The 19499-nt window shown below is 36.1% G+C and overlaps 1 protein-coding gene across 1 annotated transcript; it reads right to left on the minus strand.

The window, feature by feature from the left end:
- Positions 1-2661: 2661 nt before the first annotated feature.
- On the minus strand, positions 2662-18017 carry hbt (headbutt). The gene is made up of 7 exons (XM_067769105.1): positions 18000-18017; positions 15664-15694; positions 13370-13464; positions 11437-13266; positions 9035-9398; positions 8645-8825; positions 2662-4907 (listed from the first exon to the last, which is right to left on the minus strand). The coding sequence occupies exons 1-7, from the start codon at positions 18015-18017 to the stop codon at positions 4115-4117; spliced, it is 3312 nt and encodes a 1103-aa protein (XP_067625206.1). The 3' UTR covers positions 2662-4114.
- Positions 18018-19499: the final 1482 nt, after the last annotated feature.

A 19499-nucleotide genomic window follows, 5' to 3' on the forward strand; every position in this document is an offset into this window, starting at 1 on the left:
TTCTACGCATTTTCTACTCACACTAGTTTCATACATACTTAGTACATATTTATTATTGTTTTCATTTTGTATATGTATAAGGTTCCAGCACCGATATACACTAATGCACAACAAGCTTAATACAAATGTTATAAATTGTACTACATACTGGCAGATATTTGTTTAAAAAAAGCATTAATTGACATTTAACTTAAATAAATAAATAATTAAGCTATTATTAATAATAATAAAAATAATGATCGCAAAAATACAATTAAATAATAAAAATCATTTGTTAATATTTCAATATTTTTTGATTACCTAAAAAAGAGTGTTAACAAATAAAAACATACATTAAAATATTTCAACCAACCAAACCTAAGAAAAACTAATAATAATAAGTAAACATAAGCTATATAATTGATTAGTCGTATGCAAACAAAAAAATCAGTTCTTACTTTTACGCGTTTGCTATTTCGTGCCTTCTTCGTGGAGTCTGCTATACTTAATAGAACATGACATATTTTCTTTTAATTGACGTGATTATTGCCTCTTTTCTTTTCTAATAAAATAAATAAATTATACACCTCTTCACTACTTAAATTGTTAGTATAATGAAAGCTGACCAAAAACAAAGAAAACTAGTAAGGACGGAACAGTCTTCGGCTGATCCGAAGGCCTTATGGGAAAAGTCAAGCTTCTACCTAATAAAATGTGGAAGAAATGACGAAAACACTCTTATTCGCAAATCTGGTTGAATGGCAGATGTAGTATGTTATAGCAGTTCTATCCGATCAATTCCCACAAATGATTAATCAGGCACCCAAATATAACCGCTCATCGAATTTCATTAATATATCTCACAACTGAGGGTCCAGTGTGCTTTCAAACAGACAGACGGGCATGACTAAATCAACTCAACTCGCCACCTTGATCATTTCGGTATACTTATTAGTGCGTGTATTTCTTCTCCTTTAAGGACTTACAATATTCGATATTCGGACGAAATGTATGAAAACCTTAAATGGTTGGCCACATTACATAAGAGGCGTTTATTTTTAAGTATTAAAATAATAAAGTTGCTTACGATTTGTCTAATGCTTTGCTGATAATACATTCAATGCACTAATGAGAAAATCTTTACAATGATACATAAACTAAGAAAATTTGGAACAAAATCGATGAATAATTTGATCAATGATACATAAACTAAAAAAGTTTGGAATGAAATCGATGAATAGTTTAGAATTTCGAGAAAGCTGCGCTAGAATTTCGAAAAAGCTCTCGCCACGGTCGCTTATTACGAACTGAGAGTAAGTCGTATGCTTTGTCTCATCGACTCATTTGTAATAATTTTTTTGTTTTACAAGTTTAAGTGAGGCTTGTTAAATCTTTTGATTGAATTATTTTGAAAGCGACAAAAATATTCTTCAATTGTTTAGGGTTGCACTGCCAGTTTGGCAGTGCTTTTCCGGACAAAAATTTCATTTTATTGGTTACTAGGTAAGTTTAAAACTTAGTTTGAATAGGCTACAAGTTGCGTCTCCCAATCGCTTGAATTCTTAAAATTTGATGCTTCGAAATTATTATAAAACTTTGATTCAAGGTTGAAGTTAACAAATAAATACAAAAAATTATTCGAGTTCTTTTATTTAACAGTCCAGTAATTCGAATTCGAGGGATAAGGAAGCAGCACATAAGCATAAGTGTAGAAAGTAACGAAAAGAGATAGTGGCAACGGGCAAGAATATGGAAAGAAGAAACTCTGATACTAAGGGCAAGATTATGTATGACGCCGTGACACTTTGCGTCGCAGTCACTGGCGTTCATATTCACCACAATATCGTACCAAAAAATTCATAAATGCAATTAGGTTTACTGTCACTCACTGAGGTGAATGAATGCTCTTATATCATACGAATTCCCTTAAAATGAGTCTTATAGGAACTGAATTGATACTTAAAAGGCTTAAAATATTTAGCCTTCTGGGAACTCATAGAAGGCAGCAGCGAATATGAGATGCAGATTGATGACAAGAAGTTAATAAGCAACTTATAGAAGAGGCTGTTTGCGAAAAGTGTAGACCATATGAGAAATATGCGAACGAGGCAACTCAGAGTATAAGAGCAGCACAATCTAAGGAATAATGAGTGAGTTTCATTTTAACACGTTGTAAGTGAAGTATGCGAATAATTTGAATTATGAAGTTCTACTATAATATTAGTGCTGTAAGTAAAGATATATATAGCTGCATGGAGTGAATTACGGCGAAGATATATCAAGAAATAAATTAGTGTTACTTTTGTAGATAGTGCATACAATTTTTCTAAAGAGTATTTGCATTTTTGGGCCGTTTTTTCGAACAAGTTATTAATGTTCTAAAAAAATATAGTGTGAAATTAATTGTTAAATCTTTTGTAGCAAAATTACTGTCAAAGGAAAGTAAAATGTTGTCATTAAAAACTACGGACATAAAAATATGACAAAAAGCATGGTTGATCTTTATATTCAAAAATTTAGATGACAAAAAATATGATAAAAATTTTCCTTTTTTTTTTTTGAAAAATTACTGCAAAATAATGGTAGAACTTTATTTAAAAAAAATTTATAATTATTACATTCATATTATCGGCCTTTAAATACTACAATGTTGAAGATTATTCGAGGCCTCGAGCTCGAATAATCTTCAAAATTGTAAAAAAATGTATATTTGAAAGCTTAAGTTCCATAATTTTTTTAATAAAAAATGATGCTAAAAAATCTATAGTGAGCACTATAGAGCAAAAGCATTATAATTTTTTGCTGAAAACTTACATTAATAAACATTTTAACATTTCACATTTTTATGATGAGAAATTACTGGCAGAAAATATAAAATTTTTTTTGTAGAATATTATGAGTATTTATTTTTTTTTTCTTTAATAATTGTGAAAAATATTCTGTAAAATTTGTTGCAATTTTTTTTTTAACTTTCCTCTTTCCACTCATTTCATGTGTCCACCATCTACTATAGCATTTTCAGGTCAAATGAAACCTTTCAAACCAAACGAAACTATTTTCAAATGAAACTTTTTCAAATTAAATTAAACTTTTTCAAATCAAATGAAACTTTAGCAAATTATATGAAACATTTTTCAAATCCAATGGAGCTTTTATCAAATGAAAAAAACTTTTTTCATATCAAATGAATCAGTTCAAACACCATGATACTTCAAATCCAATGGAGCTTTTTTCAAATAAAATGAAACTTTTTTCATCTAAAATAAAACTTTGTCTCAAATTAGAGGAAACTTTTTTCAAATCGAATGGAACTTTTTTCAAATCAAATGAAACTTTTTTCAAATCAAATGAAAATTTTTGAACCAAATGAAACTTTTTTCAAATCAAATGAAGCTTTTCTCAAATAAAATGAAATTTTTCTCAAATAAAATGAAATGAAAAAAACCAAAAAAAAAAAATCTGCCGCTTTATAATCCTATACATCACTTAACAAATATGCCTTCACTAACACTAACTTGTACGTTTTATTTTCTGGTTATAAAAATTATTCAACCCACCCTAGGCCCCATACCGCATTTGTATTGTTTAATTATTTTTCTATATTTTTTCAACCATATATATATACCATCATATTTAGCGCTTTCATAGGTTAATCTCATGCTTTACGTCTCTACCTCGTACTATTAAATACCCGACACCATTGTAACGAAGCCACTGACCACTTATTCAACTAATGAATCTACATTAACAACAACAACGTGCGCTCATAGCTGATGCACATATGGACACACACAGACACACCATATGAACACATGTATATATATGCACGCTTTGGCACCAGCGTATCAACAAACACAAATCAAAGCTGCTATTTACTACAACTACAATGTACCTTTACTCAACAGCATTTCATGCATTCTGACTTGACTTTGGCAGCTGCTGCCAATGCTGTTGCCGCTGCTAATTCTGCTGCCTCAGCTGCTGCTGCGGCTGCTACTTCGGCGGCTGCTTGTGCTTCCGCTTTGGAGCGCGCTTCCGCTATGGCACGTTGCTTGGCTGCTTGACATTGCTCACAGTTTTTCTCCAAGAATTTCATGGACAAGTGAAATGTATATCGGTGCCGGGTACAACGTCTTTACATTTTATATTCCATAATTTTATTTGGATTTAGGAATTGGTCACGTTGTGCTGCATCTAAATGCGCTACAGTGCGACTTATACCGGATGGTGAGGTCGTTGTGGAGGAGTGTTTTTGTTTTTGTTGTTGCTGCTGTTGCTGTTGACTTTGTTGTTGTTGTTGTTGCTGCTGCTGTTGTTGTTGTTGTTTACTTTTATTATTATTTTCCGGTTGATAATAACCACCAGCGCTAAGCACACCAACATTAACACCCGCCACCACAGGCTGTTGTTGATAACCGGAATATTGTGGATAGTAAGGTGGTGTGGTATGATGCGTGCCACCACTATCACCAGCTCGTCCACCACCAACACCGCTAACACCAGTACTGCTCATAATGTCAACAGTTTGCACATTTCCGCCCGTCTGATGTGGTTGTAGCTGTTGTTGCTGCTGCTGCTGATAATGTTGCTGATGTTGTTGGTATTGCCCATGCTGATGGTGATGATGCGCAATACGCGATTGCTCTGAATGTAATATCGGATATTGTTGTTGATGTGAGTACTCTTGTGAAGTGCCACCGGTACCTAGACGCGCTGACGATTCGTCGTGTAGTCCCTCATTCATATCACCATCGCGGTTGTGCGCGCCACGTATACATAGCTTCGTAAAGAGCCAGACGCGTGTGCGATAGAGCAAATAACAACAGAAATGTACCACGAAAACGAAAATGATGGAACAAACACAGACAATTATGGCTTTGCCAGGTTTGGTCCAATCCAACATGGGATAGATGTAGATATTGTTTTTCCTGGATATAAAAAAAGAAAAAAAAAAAAAAATTGTTAGTAGATTTAATAAGCAAAAAAAAGACTAGAGTATTGTAAGAGAGCTTCGAAAGGCAAAGAACTCGGTCCTGCTAGACCACTCGTCACTGTATTCTTACACGTAATATAAGTTTTGCTTGAGTTAATATTTCTAAAACTGCGCGAAGCGTATTTGTGTATGTAGCGTGGACTGAGTCTGAGCGGTAGCGCTTGGCAGTGGAAGAAATTGTCAGGTACCAAAGAGTCCAATACATTTTGAAAATCTCCTCTCCATTCGCATAAGCCTCTGGGCTTTTATTCGCTGCACTATCTTCATATCTGATTTTTTTGATTTTCGAACTTACAAATTTTGGAACTTCGAATTTTCAGATTTAATTATGCTGGTAGTTGCGTTTATTTATATTTTTAGTATTTTCATACTTTCGACGAAATAAAAAAAGAAAATGCCGAAGTTCGATAGTTCGGAACTACAATATTTTGTGTTACCGTATGGAAGAATGTTCATATTTTTGAAGCTTTGTATTCTTCCGCAAAGGCTGCAGTTAACTCTTTCAATTTTCATGTTCTCTTGTTTGCAGTTTCTCTCTATTCACATTTAAACTTTTTTTTTTTTGATTTTCGGATTTACAAATTTCATAACTTCGAATTTTCGGATTTATTCATACTGTTAGTTTTATACTTTATGTATTCTTATAATTTCGAAGAAAAAGTTATTTCTTGTTTTCTTTTGTAAGAATGTTCCCATTTTCGCAGCTTTGTATGGACCAACATAGGCAGTACGAATGTTATCTTGTTTACATATTCATTCACTTTAGAAGAAAATATAAAATACGAAAATATTCATATTTTCGTAGCTTTTTATACTTCCGCAAAGGCTGTACTCGCATCTTTAAATTTTCATGTCATCTTGTTTGGGGATCCTTTCACATTTCAATTTTTCATTTCGAATCTACAAATTACTGAACTTCGAATTTTCGGATTTAATTATGCCGGTTGCGTATTTGCGTAGTTTTATATTTTTATATTTTCTGTATTTTCATACATTCGAAGAAAAAACCAAAGTTCGAGAATTCGAATTGACGATATTTTCGACTAATCATATTTTTTATTGTCGTTTGTAAGAATGTTCGTATGAACCAGCATAGGCACTACGTACGCATCTCTTTATATTTTTTTTATGTCTTCTTATTAGCTGATTCTCCTCTTTTCATATTTTAATAATTTAAAATTTTCGAAATTTAAAAATTTTGTAACTTCGAATTTCCCAATTTAACGATACTAATAGTTGTGTAGTTTTATTTTTTTATATATTTTTTGTACTGTCATAATTAAAAAAAAAAAGAAAATATGAAAATGCTAAAGTTCGAAAATTCGAAGTTACGATATTTTTGTCTATTCATACACATTTCGTTTTTACTTGTCGCTTATAATTTTAATGTATTCTTGCTTGCAGATTCATTTCATATTAAATCTTTTTTTTTCGAAGTTATAAATTTCGAATTTTCGAATTTATTTCTACTGGCAGTAGCGTAGTTATATATATATTTTCTTTTTTTGTATTCTCGAAGAATTTTCTCTTTTTTCACCTAGGCTTTTCGCAGTTTGATGCTCGTACGAATTTTTGTTATAAGTTTTCAATTCATATTTTTATACTCAGCTGAGCAGAGCTCACAGAGTATATTAACTTTGTTCGCAAACGGTAATCCGTAACGGCATAAACTAATCGAGATAGATATAGACTTATATATATCAAAATGATCTGGGCGAAAAAGAAATTCATTTAGCCATGTCCGTCCGTCCGTCCGTAAACACGATAACTTGAGTAAATTTTGAGGTATCTTGATGAAATTTGGTATGCAGGTTCCTGGGCGCTCATCTCAGATCGCTATTTAAAACGAACGAAAATTTCGAAAAACCGAAAAAGTGCGATAATTCATTACCAAAGACGGATAAAGCGATGAAACTTGGTAGATGCGTTGACCTTATGACGCAAAATAGAAAATTAGTAAAATTTTGGACAATGGGCGTGGCACCGCCCACTTTGAAAATAAGGTAATTTAAAAGTTTTTCAAGCTGTAATTAGGAAGTCGTTGAAGATATCATGTGAAATTTGGCAGGCACGTTACTTCTATTACTATATGTCTGCTAAATAAAAATTAGCAAACTCGGAATACGAACACGCCCACTTTAAAAAATTTTTTTTTTTTTTAAGTCAAATTTTAACAAAAAATTTAATATCTTTACAGTATATAAGTAAATTATGGCAAGATTCAACTCCAGTAATGATATGGTGCAACAAAATACAAAAATAAAACAAAATTTCAAAATGGGCGTGGCTCCGCCTTTTTCATTTGATTCGTCTAGAATACTTTTAATGCCATAAGTCGAACAAAAATTTACCAATCCTTGTGAAATTTGGTAGGGACATAGACTCTATGACGATAACTGTTTTCTGTGAAAATGGGCGAAATCGGTTGAAGCCACGCCCAGTTTTTACACAGTCGACCTTCTGTCCTTCCGTTCGGCCGTTAACACGATAACTTGAGCAAAAATCGATATGTCATTACTAAACTTAGTTCACGTACTTATCTGAACTCACTTTATCTTGGTATAAAAAATGGCCGAAATCCGACTATGACCACGCCCACTTTTCCGATATCGAAAATTACTAAAAATGAAAAAAAATCCATAATTCTATATCAAATATGAAAAAAGAGATGAAACATGGTAATTGGATTGGTTTATTGACGCAAAATATAACTTTAGAAAAAACTTTGTAAAATGGGTGTGACACCTTCCATATTAAGTAGAAGAAAATGAAAAAGTTCTGCAAGGCGAAATCAAAAGCCATTGGAATTTTGGCCGGAATACTGTTCGTGGTATTAAATATATAAATAAATTAGCGGTACCCGACAAATAATGTTCTGGGTCACCCTGGTCCACATTTTCATCGATGTCTCGAAAACGCCTTCACACATACAACTAAAGGCCACTCCCTTTTAAAACCCTCATTAATACTTTCAATTTGATACCCATATCGTACAAACACATTCTAGAGTGACCTCTGGTCCACCTTTATGGTGATATCCCGAAATGGAGTCCACCTATAGAACTATGGCCCAGTCTCTTTTAAAATACTCTTGAATACCTTCCATTTGAAATCCATGTCATACAAACACATTCCAGGGTTACCCTAGGTTCCTTTTGCTAAATGGTGATTTTCCCTTATTTTGTCTCCAAAGCTCTCAGCTGAGTATGTAATGTTCGGTTACACCCGAACTTAGCCTTCCTTACTTGTTTGCTTTTAAATATTTCGAAATTTTCAATATCTTCCATTATTTTGCGAAAGTTTGATTCGCAGTGTTATTTGTATTCGTGTTAATATTTTTAAGTGTTCGTATTTATATTCTCGTCAATCATTTTAGAATTCGGCTTGGGCTCGTATGCGTGTTTTTATTTCGATTATCTGCATCCATATTCGACTTCATATTCGTACTAGCAATCGCAGGTTCTTACACATAATAATATTCGTTTCTGTTTTGCCAAGTGTATGAGTTCAAATTCATATACATAAGTTTGAGTATTCGGTTTCTCTTTCCGAGTAGTGGCACTATTCGTCTTCGTATTCATGTACATATTAGTAATCGTACTAGTATTCGAAATCTAGTACGATTTCGTATACGTAAAAAAAATAAGCCACTCCAAAGTCTGTTGTACTTACCTATCAGTGCCGCCAGCTAAGAAATAAACACCAGTAAATATGCTATACGCCAAGCCGATACCAGTCGTGAAATAAACATGACTCAACTTGATCGGATGTCCGACAATAGCAAGATCGATGAGCATAATCACCGAATTGAACACATGCACCATTATATTTAAAACATCTATTTTGTGTATTTCTGTATTAAAATAAAGACACAAAAAAAATTACTAAAATCACTATATTAAACCAGAGGTGCACTCGAGAGCTCCGAAAAACTATTAAGTAAAACAAGCCGTCAATCAATTTTAGCTTGTACTTCAAGCAACATCGCATTGTGTTAGTATTCGAAGGTCAGCCGCCATTGTGCACCACTGTATTAAACACCTCACTACATCTTCAACTTACCTGGATCATGCACCAGCAACCAGTAAATCATTGTTATAATAAACGAATACACCGTGGCGCACGTATATAGCACCCAATATATATGATGTAGATGGCTTTTTCTCGTCTGACGCACAACCTCAAAATCTTCACGTTCCACCATCATACCCTGCGTTACTATCCACGCCGCCAACCATGCTTGCACCGTACAAAAGAGTAAACCCCAATGTGTTAAGTAAATCCACCATTTCGCATAATGATTCTCAAAGTGCTCTTCAGTGCGCCCGATGTCGAGTAGTGAGCAAACGAGTGCGGCCAAACAAGTGATTGCCGTGAGCCAGCGGTAAAAGAGATAAACGATGCGTACTTGAGTGTTGCGTTGCCACTAAGAGAAAGAGATAGGGAGATAGAGTGTGAGTGAAAAATGAAAGTATAGAAATATATATTAGACGAGTCAATTAAAAGTAGATATCGTCTCTATGGAAAAAGGCGTTTGATCTGATACCCCATCTACCTTATACGGCTACCCCGAAGTCCTCATGGATCTAGGGGGTGGGAGGGCGGTATGGTCTAGAAAGTCGTATGTGGTCATAACAAGTCGTTTCCGACATGGTCGGGCTTGGTATCGGAGCGTACCGGATCTGCATCCGGCCAAGGACCATCAACTCGATAACACTCCCCAAGGCCTTCGGGGAGTGTCGTTATCGCTACAACAACGGACCCATTTTACATCATACAATTTTTGAATTCAACTTTGTTGGCGTTCCTCCTTGCGCTTTCTAATAGCCTTTAGTTTCATAAATTTTTCTTAAAAGCAAGTGTGAAACAAAAAATGGCATACAAGCAGAGAGAGAGGAAAAGATAGCAAGAAAACATTGATACGACTTGGCGCAACGGATGCTGTTGTACTCTTCCCCTCTCCCTCCGGAAGACTTGAATTCAAGAGTTGTATGGTGTTAAAGGGAACGTGGTTATGTACCGAAAGCTTGTAGAAGAGTACGAGCGATTTTAACCTGAGCGATTTATCAACCTACACATAAGGGACAATGCACAATTCCGATGGACGTAACTCAACTGGCGTAAGGAAAGGCAAATCGGTTGTAATGAGCCTTCATGAGGTGGTTAGCTTCATCGAGAAATCCCTAAAGTGCAAGGAGTATACACTGGCCGCCTTCCTCGAGACTAACTAATTTTAAAGCTCAGACCATCTTAACGACATCATTTAAACGACATGGAACAGAAAGCTCTATAGTTGCACGGATCCATTCTATGCCCAGAAGGATTTTCAAAGCAACTTAAGTGCAGTCTCAGGGATTCTCTTCGGGGCAACACGCTGTCGTCTCTAACGGAAAGTTTTGATCAACAAAATCTTTGAAAATTTCAGAGCAAATTTACAAGCGCAGTCACATACCCTGAAGACTTAGTAATACTTATCATTGGTGAAATGCCTTCAGCGATTAGTGAAATTACGGAAACATTCATTTGTGCCATTCGTGACGGGCAGGACAAAACGAACTGGGAATGAATCCCACAAACAGAGCTTGTCCCGTTCACCGGAAAGTCGAAAATTCCCTAGTTCATCTTATGAACACTGAATGGCACAACTATAAATCTTTACCGAAGCCAAATATCTTTGCAGAACTATTAACTCTAAACTAAGTTGGAAAAACAGTACTGAAGCGAGATCAAAGAAAGCTCTATCAGTGTATTAACGTATAGCTACCGTATACCACTCTAGTCTGATGGAAGTCGCTAGCAATCAACTACAGGTTGTTAAAGTGCAAAGACTAGCACGCCCAGGACTATCAGTTGCAGTGAGTAGCGTACCTTAGAAAGGGTTAAACATCATCTTTCACTTGGTGCAACAGCATATACTCGTCAAAAAAGGGATTCTTCATTAAACGAATCTAACATGTGGAGTTGATCCGACTTCGAGCAGACCATACCAGTAGATTGCAAGGAGACAGGTCAATTAACCGACTATAACATAGACCTCACGGCCGATGCGACAACACTGACAGATGTTGACTTCCAGGAGGAATGAAAGGAGGTGCTGGGTAGTTATAGGTACATAATATCCCACACAGACGGCTCAAAAGTTGAAACTTGAACGGAGGCTGGGCTGCATTTGAAGTATTTGCGTGTCAATCAGTCATACTGACTTCCTGGATCTTGTAATGTCTTTCAGAAAGAGGTCTATGCCATATACAAAGCAGTTTGATGGGATGATTGAGAGGTCTCAAATTCTTTACGTATATGTTTAATTAGGAAAGGAACGCGCGTTTTCCTCATAAAAATAATCAAGTCTGAAGTGAGAGTACTTACAAGCGTCCCCAGCTAAAGTTGTTATTGTAAACTCTGCCTGAATTAGGTTATTTAGCCTATGACCCCTTCAAGTTACTCTTGTTTGCAAACCAACTTACCTGACACAGATAAAAGTTGTGTCGATGCACATGCTCCGGCGTAAATTTGGGGAAACAACTATTCCATAAACGACTAACCATCATTCTTTTTTGGCCGACGCAAGACGTCGGATCGTCGGTTATGTTATTAAATTCTTCGCAACTGTCGTCGTGTCGTGGTAGATGCGTCGTCGCTTGTATTTGATGGCTATAATTTTGTTGATTGGTCTGATATTGCTGTTGCCGCTGCTGCTGCTGTGGACGCTGCTGTTGTGGTTGCTGAGTTTGTTGTGGCTGCTGTTGCGGTGACGTCTTGTTGCTTTGTACCACCAACTGCGGATATAGAAAATCCGTCGGTGTCGGTGGCGGTGTTGCTGCTGGTATTGGAGATGCGCTAGCAATACTATTCTCTGGTGCTGTGATAGTGAGCGCGGGATAAGAGAATGGACGCAACGATCTATTGAGTACAGGTGATAATATTGGCGCTTCCTCTTCGTCAAGCAGTAGATCTTCGTAACCAACGATCTCTTCGTTATGCGTGAGATCAAGGAGATTATTGTTGTTGTGTTCAAGACCAAAGTCGAGTTCAAGTTCAAGTGCTCGTACAAGTTCGTCGTGTATATCCGCCTCTGCTTCTGGTTCTGGTTCTGGCACCGGTATATCAAGATCTTCAAGTTCGTCGACGTTAAGATCCAAGCCAATATCGAGGGCAATATCTTCAACGTCGTCGTCGTTAATACCAATACCACTGACACTGCTGATGCCCACGTCGAAATCAAAATCAAGATCGAGTTCAAGCTCAAGATCAGTATCCGGCTCAAGTTCGAGTGCCGGCGATGGTACACTGCAGCGTGCTGCAACGTCCAACAGATAATCTGCAGCAAGACTGCTGCCACGTCGTGAAGACGACGATTTGTAAGCGTAAGCGCCAGAGTGTAGCGACGCCCGTTCGTAATCGTAATCACTGGTGTCGAGATCGAGGCCAAACCCAAGGCCAAGTCCCAAACCGTATGCACTACCACTACCACCACCAATACCTATGCTACTGTTAGCTGCAGTCGATGTTGACGCGAGTAGAGGACGCGTGTAAGCTGCTGCAGTTGCTGGTGAGGTACGTTCGTAAGTAGCGCCTAAAGAGCCGGCAGTGAGATAATTAGTATTTACGCTGCCACTAAAACTACCACGACCTGCACTACCAGTCGATTGATAACGTCGATAATTACGTCCAATTGGTGTGAGACCCCCTATGCCACTATCGCTTCCACTTGTGCCAAGATATGCGGCACCACTAACGTAGGAACCGTACGAACCGTAAGTACTGTATGTGGAGCTTTGATGACTAGGTGTATGATGAGTTGAGCTGCACGTATACTGCTGCTGCTGTTGTTGTTGTTTTAATAGTTGTTGTTGTAGCTGTTGCTGCTGCTGTAGTTGTAATTGCAATTGATGTTGTTGTATGAGTTGTTGTTGTTTTAAAAGATGATGTTGCTGATGATGTGAATGTTGATGAAGATGTGTGTATGATGGTGCGGGCGAATGAGTTGGTGTGGAACGTGAACTGGTGATGTTATAGTTATGATTATAGTTGTAGTTGTAGTAGTGCTGTGGTATTTGCTGATACTGTTGATACTTGATTTGTTGGTATGGTTGTTGGTATAGATATTTTTGTTGGTATTGTTGTTGTTGTTGGTACTTCTGGTACTGTTGTTGTTGTTGTTGTTGATACTGCTGCGGTATGGGGCCACTAGTTGGCTCTGGACGAAAGTAAAGCTGCGCGTAATCCAATGTGATGGTGTGGTGATGGATGGGTTGATGTTTATATGGAGGCGTTTTTAGTGATTTAAATACTTGCTATGATCAGTAGATGTCGTTGATTAATTTTAATCTCTTTTGCTAAAAGATAGCTGTTTTCTGTTTTTTTTCTTTTTTCTTTGTTTTGCTTTATATTTATAACCTTTTTCCTTTTGCTTTGTTTCTCAATTGCTACGCTCTGTTGTTTTTGTCGTTCTCGTTGTTGTTGTAGCGTTATGAGTTGAGCTCTTGATGTAACTGCAAAAAATGTAAACAAAGAGAAATATGTCCATTAATTAGTTGAAGTGGCCAGCATCAAATTCGTAGAAACACTATTAATTCGTGGTGCAACGTGGCGTATACGTAACATTAATTTTTCTTTGTACTTGCCCTAATAGTCTGGTCATATTGCAAAGTAAAGTCGCGTTTAAGGTTTAGTGAACGACAGTTATTCAAAAAAAATCGTAGTATGAAATAAAATTAGGATATTTTTTAACTTTTTCGAAGTCAAAAGAAAAACGTTCTACTTTGAACGTGCCGTAACACATATTAGCTGGTTTTTTTTACATGTATATACATATGCACTTAAACTTTATATGGGTGTCTCCGCTATTCAGAACAATCCGTTTTGTAGCGAGTTTTTTATCACTGCCGCGAGTCTTCAATAATTGCCGCTAGAGAGGTCTCCTAAACATTATCTAAGTGATGATAAGCGTTCTTTTTACCTGCAAATGTAGATGTATACACCTTACAAAAAAAAATGGGCATTGTTTTGTTTTATTGTTACCTCTTGAACATAGAGTAACATTTCCAACGCAAACTTTTTAATATCTGCAATTGGGATGAAACTGTGCGGAATTGTTGTACTGATGTACATTGGAACGATCTTCCGTCATCCCTTATCAAATTTGGTTTGGAATCAAACCTCATTCCGCATTGCGCCATCATCAGTGAGATCGCTATCGAAAAATTATCGTTATTGTTATCAGAAATTTATTTTATTTTATTATTTTTTATTGGAGGGAAATATTCGTCTAATAAATTTAATATAACTTAGCAAACATTCGGAATCAGAAAAGAAGACGACTTAATTCCTACCGTTTACGCTCATTATGAGCTCATTTATGACTCCGGAATGAATTTCCCTTCTTGCGTTGGTCGCCCGATATGAGCAAATTTCATATAGCTTGTGAGTCTGAATAGGAGTCATATATGAAACCTATTGGCCTCCTAAACAGAACATTTTCTACACTTATTGGAATCTGAAAAGACTCTTTTAAGACGATTTTCAGAGCCATTATGCACTGTAGGTAAATGAAATGTTTGAAAAAACGATATTTGGAAGGACGTCCTTAAAAAACAGAATACGAAAGCAGAAAGAATGGCTTATCCATAAGGTGGACTTACCGATGCCGCTGTAGTCAGCGCTAATTGGTTAAATAGCGAATTGGCTGGCATGCCAGAGCGTTACGCGGAAGTCACAATCACAAAATGTCCAAAATACTTACATCCATAAGATGCAGATAATTTCACCGGTAACAAAAGAAAAAGCGTCCATCCCAGTACAAAAAAGAATCAGGAAGGCAGTTTATAACAAAATCAACAATCTTTTTCATTCCTGTTTGAAATAAAGTCCATTAGATTTGAATGAAAACTTTTGAATTTATCTTCCGAAGCTGCCTAATTTGATAATTTTCATAAGTTTCGTTTGCCAACAATTTTATCAAATTGGAGTCATAAAAGAGTCCTGCGTGATCATATTTCTGAGACTCATATTATTAACATATTTCGGACTCATATCAAATGCCTAAGTTATGAACGCGCCGAGAATGTTTGTGCGGAACAAGCTCTTCTTTTAAACAAGCTATATGAATGAAAAGTGTTTATTTCAAAATATAAGTTCGAAGATAAAAAATTTAAATATACATTTTTGAATTGTTTTTTGTAAATTTTTAAAATTTTTTCAGATTAATTCTTGTTATGTGTATTTCAAGGCGAATCTATACAAGATGATGGCAAAGCGAATTCAGCCACTTCGCCGTGCAGAAGAATGTGAAGTCAAAAGAAAATGTTCATTGATTTCGATAAACTAACATATTACTGTACAAGGCGTTGTATGGAAAATAATCAAGAAGAAGCAATCAGCTGTTGGGATAACAACATCTGGTACTGAATTAGCCTTGGGATATCTTGAATTTGAATTTGAAAATTTACTCATCACAAACGCGAAATAGCGTAAAAAATTCGAGTTCGTGTCACAATGTGAACACGCTATAAGCTATTGTATTAACAGTTGCGTCTACGCTCTGTTGTACAATTATCAGTTGTGTACAGCTTAATTATCACCGCATACAATGTCGGCACGTTTTAAGATTAAATATAAACCCAACATGTGGAGGCCTAAATAAAGTTCGGAGTAATTGTGTTTTCTGCATATTTATTTTTTATGTTGCTCACCGTATGGGGGAATACCGAATGTAAGCGTTAGCTAGAAGTGTAAGCGTAAGCATAAGTAAGTTATGCTATAAGGGGGAAACATGTAACGTAGTGCGCAATATTGGCTTATGTACTGTATGGAATACTAGAGAATGTGTAAGCAGGTAGGGCGTAGTGGGTTGGGTGTGCTGTATGAAGTATGAAGTAATAAAAATGAGTCGTAATATGTGAACAGTGTACGTGTGTAGAAATGAGCGAAATCACACAATAACTTAATGCAACCATGTCACCTACAAAGAAATTAAAGTCTCTAAGAATATACATACACAATTTATGAGCGTGCAAGTGCCCGAAAAGACGAATACACTGCTGTTTTGTTTATATTAAGGGTTATTATTTTGAAGAGAACCTTATTTTGTAGAAAACAAACTGCCGCTCTGACAAAATCAATAAAGATCACAATGATGGCTACAACAAAATAATGACGATTCTTTGCGATTGAATATCTAATGGCATTAGGGTAATAACATTTTTGATGAAGCAAAAAAAAGGGGTGGAATAAATTTTCAAATTTTTTTATTAAGTTACTTTGACACGTGTTTCTAAGTAACTTTGCTAAAGGCATAACTTGTAAGTAAAATGAGTAATACGTTAACAAAGGGCCGCTTAACATATAAAAGTCAACAAAAAAATGTATAGTATTAGCTCAGTCCCCATATTTCTGGAACCAAATATGACTTGCGCCATATTTTTTCTTTCTTCTTCTTAGATAGCGAACTTTTGTTTGTTCCCGCCAACATTTTTTGTTGATTTCCATAGGTATGCTGATGTATGTACTGCCTTGTATATCAAAAGGCATTCAGCTCAGGCCCATATCGACCCACATGTTAAATGATGTGACATATGACCCTGATTCAGATACTGAGTAGTATACCAAAGGGTATGGTGGTCCTGCATAAACTTACTAGTATGCCAATTTATACCACTCTGCTGCATATACTGGCAAGTATGTCAATTGGTATTATGCTGATACACAGTGCAGCAATTGATATTTCGTAGGACATCGCCGTGTTAAAAATACCACATGCTAATATGGATAAAAAGACAGAGCTCGAACCAGTTGGGAGTTTTGGGAAACTTGTATTCATTCAATATGTACCTAGTAGGTTTGACTGCATGGAATGTTTTATAAGCCCCCACTATCACTGTAGGGGCCAAAGGAGAATCGGTATTAATAGCAGAATTACTTATTATTCCAAATAACATGCTTCTCGAATACATCTGCCTTTTTCTCAAATACATCTGCCCTTTTCTCAAATATACTTGTCCTATTCTCAAATTCATTTGACGATTTCTCCAATATGACGCTCCGGCCAAAAAAGTGTTTCTGTCGGAACCCGTCTATGGAGCAGAGGTCTAGGGTGGCCCCCACTCCGCTGGAAGGACCAGGTGGAAAACGATTTAAAATCCCTTGGTTTGACTAATTGGCACCGGTTGGCAGAGAAAAGAAGCGACTGGCGCGCCTTGTTGGACGGCCATAACCGTTTAAACGTTTAAGCGCCAATTAAGTATGTAAATATTTCTCAAATACATTTGCCCGTTTCTAAAATACATCGGGACATTTCTGAAATATATTTGCCTTTTTCTCAAATTTATTTGCCCTATCCACATATTTATTTGACCATTTCTCAAATAAATAAAAAGAAATACACTCGGAGTGCTTGCCAAATCACTGCCAGGGGGCGACGCCGCTTAAAAATTGAAAAAACTTGTTCCTAAAATTTTGATGTTGCTGTGCCCGGGGCGTGAACACAGGATGTTCGATGTGGTAGGCGAAGCACGCTACCACCACACCACGACGGCCATCCTCTGCCCTTTTCTCCATTCCATTTAGCCATTTTTTAAATACAGTTGGAAAGGGTGTAGTACATTTATATATTTTTGAACAAAATGCATAAAATTATTACTTGAGCAACCAGAATTTTCGGAATTCGATATTTTGTATTGTCTATTCCAAATTTGTGCTTTTTCATTTTACGGTCTCCAATGTCAAACTTTTGACGAAACCGTCGAAAAAGAAAAATTCGGCCCTCGCTGTGCATTAATGGCTATACTGCGGCAAAAGTTTAAAATTCGATGTAAATTTCTGCATGAAGCTTTTCAACTCAGCTCATATATGTATGTTTGTCACACACACACACACACACACACACACTCTCTAGTTCAAAGTACGTGCTCGTGTGCCAAAGCGCAATTCTAGACAAATTAATGTCTAACCAGTTTGCCTGAAGTCTTACATACATTCACAGATCCATTTTGGTAAACTAAAGTCCAGCAACAGGCCAAATTATGCTTACTTCAGCGCCTAAAGCCATATAGTCAGCCAAAAAAAAAATATTTTGAACGAAAAACAAGTGAAATGAATAGCAGTAAATACACATGCACCTATAATATACAGTACTGACATAATGATTCCAGGAAACACAACAGTATATGTGTGCATGTGTAAGTTCAAAACTTTGTAGATTTTCGCGCAATAGATATATACGTATGTATATATGTATGTTTATAACAACTGATGGTTGACGTTGCTGACGTCATCGCAAAACAATGTTAAACTTTAAATACTATGCTAGTCGGTTGGTGGTGTAAATGGAGGCCAACAACAATACTGCAAAATTAATTGAAATTGTCGATACATTACATAAATTTACCGAATGGCAGAGACAACTGTGAGCGCGGATTTGGTTCCTATAGTCTCTCTGTTGATCGTAATATCAGTAAGATGCACTCACATAGAATGGCCTGGTAGTTAAATTCTTGAAGATAACAATTGGCAACAATTGGGTTCACAAATTCCTACTAGGGTTAAAGTTACAAAACATAGTTCAGTGGCAACACCTGTGGCAAACGGTCCAACTGCGTGCATGATGGGTTTGAGAAAATGAAGAGATAAAGAGGAGAGCACGATCGATTTCCGCCGAACGGAGCTCTTTCTTTCTGGTTGAAGACATCAAAGTGTGAAGTCGTGATATAAAAAAAGTTTTAATTTTATTTCGATGGTGCATGGTCACCCAAGCCACGCGGTCGTGTAGTATTTTAAAGGAAACTATAAACGGGAACAAAAACCCCGGAGGGCATCGGATGTACCCGTGATAATCAGTGACACCACGGAAAACAATTACAAATTAAAAAAAGTTTGAAAGTTCATAAAATTTAATGACCATACATTAAAGAAAATACCGCTTTATTTAAAATCTTATATTAGTAACGGAGCCTAACAACGTCAAAGCGTACGAACAAGTAAAACTAAAAGCAATTGATTTCAAGACAAGGAGTATAAACCAGTTAATTCGAGAGCCACACCAGCACAGCCAATGCAAAAACACTTGTCGTTTATATAAAATTTAGTAGTATTACTGCTAATAAATTGTGTATATATTTGGTTGTAATTAAATTAAAAGTTTTGTTTATTACAAAATGATAGCGAAAGTGGGAGCACATGCAGTTTCTAATGTTCTCAAAACGATTTCAAGTTTTGCAAAATTCTAGCAGTTAAAACAAAATAACCAATCCACAAACTATGTTAGGAAGTTTCTTTAAGCAAAATCAAAAAAAAAAAAAAAAAGCTTATTAATCTAAAAGGTATAGGCGAGTAGTATTGTATGCCTATTCAATAATTGTTTTTCTAGCCATAAAAATTAAAAAACTTGGAAAAACTAAGACAGTAGCTCCAGCATGATACAAAGAAAGATTTAATATTAAAATTAAGATTTTAATTGTATTTACTCTTTAACTAGTTGACAAAAAAACATCCAAGCAGAGTGCTTACAATTTACGCGTAGAGTATGAGAAAA

Source organism: Eurosta solidaginis, chromosome 2 (genome assembly GCF_040869045.1).
Source record: "Eurosta solidaginis isolate ZX-2024a chromosome 2, ASM4086904v1, whole genome shotgun sequence".
Taxonomy (NCBI): domain Eukaryota; kingdom Metazoa; phylum Arthropoda; class Insecta; order Diptera; family Tephritidae; genus Eurosta; species Eurosta solidaginis.

What these genes read in the sequence shown, in the direction of transcription:
- hbt (XM_067769105.1), bottom strand. An exon ending in AACAAAGCAAAAGGAAAAAG is followed by an intron (nt 13,267 to 13,369) that starts GTTATAAATATA and finishes TACTGATCATAG; the next exon opens with CAAGTATTTAAATCACTAAA. An exon ending in GTTGCTGGTGCATGATCCAG is followed by an intron (nt 8,826 to 9,034) that starts GTAAGTTGAAGA and finishes ATTTTAATACAG; the next exon opens with AAATACACAAAATAGATGTT.